We start from the raw sequence: 9226 nt of genomic DNA, 5'->3' as shown, positions 1-9226 counted from the left end.
ACAAATTACGATTTCATCTTACTTCCTAAAATTATGAAGTCTCTTTGACAGTTCAAGCAAGGTTTTCAAAGAGAACAGTTGTATATATTTCGTAAGGATTCATTTTGGGCACACAGATGTAAGTTTTTTGGACGAACTTATATGTATATGTTTGTTTTATATGTCTTATTCATTTAAGCGTTAAAAGGCGTAAATTGGTTTATTTGTGACATTTAACATTTGATTGTCCTATAAATATGATAAAATGTGATTTAAAGTGGCAATGAAAGTGTCTTGTTTAGAAAATTATATTTAATTAGCTTTGCAAGATGTATTCAGGTACATCATGTCACCGTTATGACTTATTGAATATTATGGGCTATTTAATAATGTACAGTATTTAAAGTTTGTAATAATTCCTTTCAGGAATGAACCTACTGCTACTGTTACTACTGCTACTGCTACTGCTACTGTTACTACTGTTACTACTACTGTTAACGGAATAAAGGTCAAAGTTGAGTTTCTGAGTTTGTGTCGCCCATAACAATAGTTCATTCATCTTTAACATGAGTACGGATCAGAAGGACAACGTAGAAGACAATGGTGACGCCAAGGAGAAGTTACGCACCCTCAAGACCAACCAGACTGCTGCTCTCTCTGCCCTCACAAAGAAACGGAATGAAGTCAGCAAGTGTATGGAGAAGCCTGATAATCTCCATTTAGTAAAGACAGGCATGGAGGAGTTTGAGGAAGGGTTAAAGAAGTACAAAGACTGCCACAGTGATTACTTGTCTCAATTACCTGTCAACGAGCACCAGTCAGAAATCAAAAGGTTTGAAGAAAACGAATTGTTTGCCATAGGATTCAGATTACAGGTGCATAAATGGATAGCCACAACAGAAGCAAATTTGCAGGATTCTATGGACGGATCTTCATTGCGGAGCAGGTCACATAAATCCAGGAGGTCAGTTAAAAGCACGGCATCAAGTGTAAAGTCTTCTCTCATACAGGAGAAGGCAAAGTTAGCTGGTTTGCTTGCACAGAGGGCACTGCTTGAGAAACAAACAGAAATAGCCCAACAACAGGCAGAATTAAAAGCCAAGGAAGATTTGTTAAAGTTGGATGGTGAAATTGAAGCAGCAAGGGCGAGGGAGAAGGTGTTCCAGGAAGAAGTTATTCCATCGACAGACAAAGTTTTAAACCCTGAAACACCAGTCATAATGTGCATCAAAATAAACCCAATGTGACAATGCCTTTTCTACCCATGGCACCTGCCCCAGAGTCATTCTACCAAAGTCAGCAACAGTTAGCAGCGGCTATGATGCTGCCTCATGCTGAAGTGACCAAGTTTAGTGGTGATCTTCTTGAATATGCATCATTCATGTTGGCATTTAATGACCGCATCGTGCCACACACCACATCAGACTCCAACAGGCTGTATTTCTTAAATCAGCATCTAGAAGGAAAGCCTAAGTCACTCATAGCTGGGTGCATGTTTATGAATGTATCTGAAGGATACATTGAAGCAAAAAGACTTCTGGACAAAGTGTATGGAGATCCATACAAGGTTTCCATGGCATACATAGACAAGCTAACCAAGTGGCCGCAAGTGAGAGGTGATAACAGAGAATCTTTGCAGGAATATGCTTTATATCTTGTGAAATGTAATCATACCATGCAGTCATTATCAAACATGCAGGTTTTGAATGATTCGCCAAACCTTCAGAGGGTGATTTCAAAGCTGCCAGTGTATATTCAAAATAAGTGGTTGGATCATGTGATAAAGCTCAGGAAGCAAGGTATTTGTGTGTGTTTCCCCACATTAGTGGAATTAGTGCAGAATGCAGCAGAGGCAGCAATGGATCCTGTATTCAGCAGGGAAGCTTTGGGTAGAGTGTGTGTTTTTTCAAAGGCAAAGGCAAATCATGGCTCAAGTCAGACCAAGCAAAAATCGTTTGCAGTGACAGTGCAACCATCAAATTCTGTCAGCCAGTATACTAGGAAATGCCAACTCTGTAGTGGTCATCATGACCTTGAGGAGTGCCCTCAATTTCTGCACAGGAGTATGGATGAAAGACGAGAATTTGTTAAAGTCAACCGTCTTTGCTTCAGTTGTTTGGGCAATAACCACACTTCAAAAAGGTGTCTCAATCGACGGCAGTGCAAGACATGTAATAAAAGGCATCCTACCACTCTGCACATTGAGAATTTTAGGATGCTTGACAGCAACAGTGCAATTGTGTCACAAGCTAGTGCACAGTCTGAAAGTACAGGTCAAGGTTGTGCTAAGGGTCAAGATGGTACTCAAGGTGAAGGTCGCACTCCAGGTCAAGGTAATACTCAAACTCTAAGTAATGTGAGGTCTTCTGCATGTACAATTTCTGATACAGTGTTGCAATCAATCTTGCATGTGCAATTACGTGTAAAGGGTAGCGACAATGTAGTACAAACTCATGCCTTTTATGATACGGGCAGTACAGGTTGTTTCATTAAAGATAGTATCAATGATCAATTAAACTGTAAAGGTATTGAAACCGCTATCAAGTTGCAAACAATGCATGGGACTGATACGGTTAAAACCTTTATTGTAAATGGTCTTGTTGTTGCTGATATACATGGTAATAATGATGTTGTATTGCCAAAGGTTATCACACAAAAGGATATTCCTGTTAATCATGATCAAATTCCAAGGTATGCAGTGTTAAAGGATTGGCCTCATTTATCACGTGTTATTAATAAGATTCCAGTGTATCAGCCAGAGTTAGACATAGGAATTTTGATAGGTAGTAACTGTCCAACAGCTTTACAACCTTTAGAGGTTGTACTCACTTCAGGTTATGGCCCCTTTGCAGTAAGATATTTGTATGGATAGGCAGTTAATGGGCCTGTACATGTTAAGGTTAGTTCAAATAGGGTTTCATGTCACAGGTTACTTGTATCTGATGTTTAACATGTTACTGACTGTATTACTGTTGAAAGTATTAGGAAGTACTTTGAGTTAGATTTCTCAGAAAGGGATCATGGGTCAGTTCCTGATGAGTGTGGCTTATCTTTTGAGGACACAAGATTTGTGAAAAGGTACCAGGATGACATTGAATTTAGAGATGGTCACTTTCAGCTACCCATGTCTTTCAGAGATCCCAATGTGAATCTTCCTAACAATAAGAAGCAGGCTGTTAGAAGAGCTAAGTGGCAAAGGAGGAAGATGAAGAATAGTGAAGATTACAGACAGCAGTACACAGCATTCATGAACAAGTTGTTTGAAAAGGGCTATGCTTACAAGATCCCGGATGATGAGGTCAATAAGATTCCTGTTTGGTATCTTCCTCATCATGAAGTTTTTCATCCCAAGAAAGTGAAGATCAGGGTTGTTTTTTACTGTAGTGCCAAGTTTGAAGGTGTGTCATTAAATGATGTTCTGCTACAGGGTCCAAACCTCACCAATTCATTGACGGGAGTACTCATTAGATTCCGGCAGGAGGTTTATGCATTCATTGGAGATATTGAAGCTATGTTCTTTCAAATAAAGATTCCACCTGAGAATCAGGACTATGTTAGATTCTTGTGGTGGCCTAATGGTGACATCAATCGACCTCTTGAAGAATTCCGAATGGCTCTTCACATTTTCGGAGCAATCTCATCACCGAGTATTGCAAATACTGCATTGAAGGCCACAGCAGACAAAGCAGATGAGAAGTATGATTCAACTGTTGGCAACACCATAAGGCACAATTTCTATGTTGACGAATGTTTGAAGTCATGTGCTGATGTTCCTACAGCAGTGAAGTTGGTGAAGGATTTGGTATCTGCAACTAGTGAAGGAGGATTTAGGTTAACTAAATTTGACAGCAATTCAAGTGATGTCCTTAAAGCTTTGCCTGCTGAAGATTGTTCGGTTGAAAGTGACAAGTTTAATCTTGACATGGAGAGTTTAGTGACATGAGCCTTAGGAATGTTATGGGACCTTAAAGAAGACTCATTCAAGTTCTCAATTGAGCTCAAGGATAATCCATTCACCAGAAGAGGATTGTTATCAACTATCTCATCATTATATGATCCCCTTGGGTTGCTCTCTCCAATCATCTTACCAGCCAAGAAACTGTTACAAGAATTGTGTCAAGTTGAGAGTTTGGACTGGGATGAGAGGATTCCAGATGAGCTAGCTGAAAGGTGGCAACATTGGATACAAGGTCTTCATTTACTGGAGCAGCTTTCAATACCAAGATGCTTCAAGTCAAGTGGGTTTGGTAATGTGATAGGTTCAAGTCTTGTATTATTCAGCGATGCAAGTACAGTTGGTTATGGTGTTGCAGCATACCTTGTTCTTCACGATGGAAACCAAGTTCAGTCAAATCTTGTCATGGGAAAATCAAGAGTATCTCCCAAAAGGTGGTGACTATACCTAGGTTAGAACTTACAGCGGCAACTGTGTCTGTCAAGGTTGCTCAACACATCCTGAAGGAGTTGGAGTTTACTGTTGGCAAGGTAGTGTACTACACAGATTCAACAACAGTCCTTCACTATATTCATAGCAACACTAAAAGGTTCCCTGTTTTTGTAGCCAACAGAGTCAGGGTTATAAGGGACTACTCCCAGCCTGAGCAATGGAGATATGTAAACTCCAGTGATAACCCTGCTGATGTGGCATCAAGAGGTATTAGTGTACATCACTTTTTGCAGTATGACGAATGGTTTCATGGCCCATCATTTATTGCATCTGATTATTTGCCTTCACAGGAGTATTTGTGTGCAGATTGTGTTGATGATAAGATTGAACATGTGTCTGCGGTCACAACTTCTGAAGAACATCATGGGTTTACAAGATTAATTGAATATTTCTCTTCATGGTCAAGGTTACAAAAGGCAGTTTCTGTATTTCAACAACTAAAGTCAATCTTTAGTGGTGAAAGGAGAGGTTGTGTAACCACTGATGCTGAAAGGGCTATCATAATGTATGTTCAACGGGAGGTGTTTGGTGATGTAGTGAAAGCTTTATCAAGGAAATTGTCAGTTGGCAAGAGTGGTCCAATATATAAGCTTGACCCCTTTCTTGATTCTGAGGATGGATTATTGAAGGTTGGAGGTAGGATAAGAAAGTCTGACATTCCACAGTCTGCCAAACATCCCATACTGTTACCAAAGAAGCATCATGTGACTACATTGTTGATACGACATGAGCATGAATTATTAGCTCATTCAGGTAGAAACCATGTTCTCTCAAATCTAAGGCAGAAGTATTGGATCATCAATGCTAATGCAACTGTCAGGAATGTGTTATTTCATTGTGTTACTTGCAGGAAGTTGAAAGAACCAGCTTTGAGTCAAAATATGGCTGATCTTCCAGCAGACAGATTGGAACCTTCACCACCATTCAGTAATGTTGGTATTGACCTCTTTGGACCCTATTACATCAAGGAAGGAAGAAAGGAGTTAAAGAGGTATGGTGTGAATTTTACCTGCTTGGTTAGTAGGTCAATTCATATTGAAACTGCAAACACTTTACAATCTGACTCTTTCATAAATGCTTTGCAAAGATTTGTTTCTCGAAGAGGTCATCCTAAGGTTATCAGATGTGATAATGGAACCAACTTCCATGGGGCTGAGAGAGAACTTAAGGGAGCTCTTGATGAGATGGAGGAAAAGAAGATTGAGAAGTATTTGTTGCATCATCATATTGAATGGAAATTCAATCCACCTGCAGCAAGCCACATGGGTGGTTGTTGGGAGCGCCAAATCAGAACAGTTAGAAAAGTGTTGTCTGCACTGGTGAAGGAATTTGGTCAAAGGCTAAATGATGAAAGTTTACGGACTCTGCTTTGTGAGGTTGAGAGCATCGTCAATTCAAGACCGTTAACCACTGTAAGTGACAGCGTAGATGACCTTGAGCCACTAACTCCAAACCATTTGTTGATTCCAAAATCTTATGTAATCCCTCCCCCTGGCTTGTTTCAAAAGGATGATGTTTACATGGGGAGAAGGTGGAGATGCGTTCAATATCTGACCAACCTGTTTTGGTCAAGATTTAGAAAAGAGTATTTGAGCACTTTACAGAATAGACAAAAGTGGAATGAAGCAAGAAGAAATCTAATTGTTGGCGATGTGGTCTTGGTAAAGAGTGACATTGAGCCAAGGAATCACTGGCCAATGGGGCGCGTGATAGAAGTATACCCTGATGACAAAGGAACAATTCGCAGTGCCAAGATTAAGACACTTTCTTCGGTTATTGTCCGTCCTATTCAGAAGCTAGTGTTATTAGTTGAAGGCTAGGATTTTCATGTTAAATGTAACGTGATATTATGTTGTTCTTATGGCCTATCATTTGATATTATATATTATTAGAGTTATGAGGATGTTTAATTTTGTTTAGGTGAATAAGTGAATCGTGGAAGTATTTTGAATTCAAAGAGTTTGTATTGTAACTTAAAGGTTATTTATTGTGTCTGCATGTGTAGGTGTATATTTTGATAAACAGGTTTAATCTGTTTATGAGGCTGAGTATGTTAATGCAGAAACACAAACCCATCTGGTTGGAAAAAACAATGTCGTTAATTTTGTAAGTGGTAGTTAAAAAGTTGAGAGGTGTAAACAAATTACGATTTCATCTTACTTCCTAAAATTATGAAGTCTCTTTGACAGTTCAAGCAAGGTTTTCAAAGAGAACAGTTGTATATATTTCGTAAGGATTCATTTTGGGCACACAGATGTAAGTTTTTTGGACGAACTTATATGTATATGTTTGTTTTATATGTCTTATTCATTTAAGCGTTAAAAGGCGTAAATTGGTTTATTTGTGACATTTAACATTTGATTGTCCTATAAATATGATAAAATGTGATTTAAAGTGGCAATGAAAGTGTCTTGTTTAGAAAATTATATTTAATTAGCTTTGCAAGATGTATTCAGGTACATCATGTCACCGTTATGACTTATTGAATATTATGGGCTATTTAATAATGTACAGTATTTAAAGTTTGTAATAATTCCTTTCAGGAATGAACCTACTGCTACTGTTACTACTGTTACTACTGCTACTGCTACTGTTACTACTACTGTTAACGGAATAAAGGTCAAAGTTGAGTTCCTGAGTTTGTGTCGCCCATAACATAGATAATGTAATAAAAACTGCTGGTTACCATCTAAGAAATATCGTGTTTATAAAGAAGTTCCTGGACGAAAATTCTGTAAAGAAACTTGTGATAAACTCTGTTATTACAAGGATTGACTACTGCAAGTCTATCTACTACAATTTTGCCAAAAGTGCAACTTAATAAATTACAAAACATAATAAACAGAGGAGCAAGACTGATAAAAGGTGTCCCACCTAGAGAAAGGATCACCCCTATACTAATCGATTTACACTGGCTGCCGATTAAAGCGAGAATTGAATTTAAAATATGTACAATAACCCGCTAAGTTATCAGAACCGGGCGTCAAAAATACTTAAGAGAATTGCTACATATTGCGCAGCTAACAAATCGTGTCGACACAAGAATAGTTACTGATGGCTTCAAACTGTTGGAACCTAGATTTATGTATACTTTAGGCTCCAGATCCTTTAAATATGCAGCCCCAAGACTATATATTAAGCTACAAGAAAACATTCGAATGATTGAAGATATTATGGCTTTCAAGATGAAACTGAAGACTTTCTTATTACATGAGTCTTTTTTACAGTGACGATTAACAGTAAATGAACAATACGCGTTATGAGACGTTAAATACTATGAACGAACAAGTTAAAATGACAGTGGAAGTCATGTAGAGAGTGGAGTTTCCCTGCTGCATGGGACAGGAAAAGATGCCATCAAAGTAAAGTAAGTATATGTTATGAATACGCATATATATATATATATATATATATATATATATATATATATATATATATATATATATATATATATATATATATATATATATATATATGTATATATACATATATATGTATATGTATATATACATACTTATATATATATATATATATATATATATATATATATATATATATATATATATATATATATATATGTATGTATATATGTATATATATATATATATATATATATATATATATATATATATATATATATATATATATATATATAGATAGATAGATAGATAGATAGATAGATAGCAGGAAGTTTTCTGCGCTCGAGAATCAATTGTCTTCTCCTCCTTCCCTTGCTTCATTTGCAATTTCCAGGGACCCATTCCGTAACTCTTTCAGTCCATATATCTTATTTCTTCTCATTATATGTCTTCCGCACATCCATTTCTTTTTCTTACATATTGCTAGAATATCCTCTACTTTTGTTTGTTCTCTTATCCATATTGCTCTTCTTTCTCTCATTATTCTCCCCAAAGATCTTTAAGTTTTAAATAATTTTGTTGTAAGGCATTAATAGGTCTCCAAGTTTCTGATGCATGTGTTATACTGGTAGGACCATCTGTCTAAATACTTTTCTTATTTCGAGAAATTGGCATTTTACTTTCTGTAAGCTCTACATCCCATGCATATTGTTCTCTTAATTAGCATGTGACACCTCTTTCCCATCATAAATTTGAGGTCATTTATCTATTTCTGAGGTTGTTTGTGTTATTCGAGGTCAAATTCTTGTTTAAAAGTCAAGGCCTATTCCATTTTTAGGTTATTGAGGGGTGTAAACAAATTTTTACTCGGGAGCAAATTCAGGATCAGTGATCAATTTCAAAGTAATTCTAGGTTAAATATTAAATCCATATAATGATAATAACCTTTTTAGAGTTTTGAAACTGAGCATTTATTTATTTACCACAATTGCCCCCATTCATCATCATAGCCGAATATATGATCAAGATGTCTAGGTTCCTTTTCATTATCCACATATTCTTCTCCCTCCTCTTCTGCTTCATCTTTGCCTTCCTCCCCTACCTTAAATGGGTTGAAGCAGGTGTCACTACATCTACAAGAAAAGTAGACAGTGCATATGTTTCCATAGTGTCACTGCAACGTTCAGTGTCACAGGCCTTCACATCAGCCTCACAGCAACACCACTGCACCTCATATATTCTTTGGGTCGTTGTTGCAGATTGGAGGTTGCTGCTCTCAGGATGCTTTCTTTGATTTCCTACCCATACTTCGTGGTATCAAGTTCAGGTGGAGCCTGCTAGTCAGCAGATTTTGTGAGCATGGAGTGCTGATGACCACATAAGAAGTGTAGGAACAGATTGTGCTATGTTGGTGGTGGTGACATGATCTTGAGCTGCCTGC

At 37.4% G+C, this 9226-nt stretch overlaps 2 protein-coding genes across 2 annotated transcripts in view; both read left to right on the top strand.

The window, feature by feature from the left end:
* Positions 1-1228: 1228 nt before the first annotated feature.
* LOC137649334 (uncharacterized) lies at positions 1229-3922 on the top strand. The gene is made up of 2 exons (XM_068382315.1): positions 1229-2312; positions 2991-3922. Exons 1-2 carry the CDS (start codon positions 1229-1231, stop codon positions 3920-3922), a joined length of 2016 nt encoding a protein of 671 aa, XP_068238416.1.
* A 9-nt stretch (positions 3923-3931) lies between these two features.
* LOC137649333 (uncharacterized) overlaps positions 3932-9226 on the top strand; it is a 6903-nt gene continuing 1608 nt past the window's right edge. The window contains exons 1-2 of the mRNA XM_068382314.1: positions 3932-4273; positions 4369-5417. Coding sequence (XP_068238415.1) covers positions 3932-4273; positions 4369-5417 — 1391 coding nt within the window. The remainder of the gene's footprint in view (positions 4274-4368; positions 5418-9226) is intronic.

Source organism: Palaemon carinicauda, chromosome 11, assembly GCF_036898095.1.
Source record: "Palaemon carinicauda isolate YSFRI2023 chromosome 11, ASM3689809v2, whole genome shotgun sequence".
Classification (NCBI taxonomy): Eukaryota; Metazoa; Arthropoda; class Malacostraca; order Decapoda; family Palaemonidae; genus Palaemon; species Palaemon carinicauda.
This window is presented reverse-complemented; position numbering and strand designations above follow the sequence as displayed.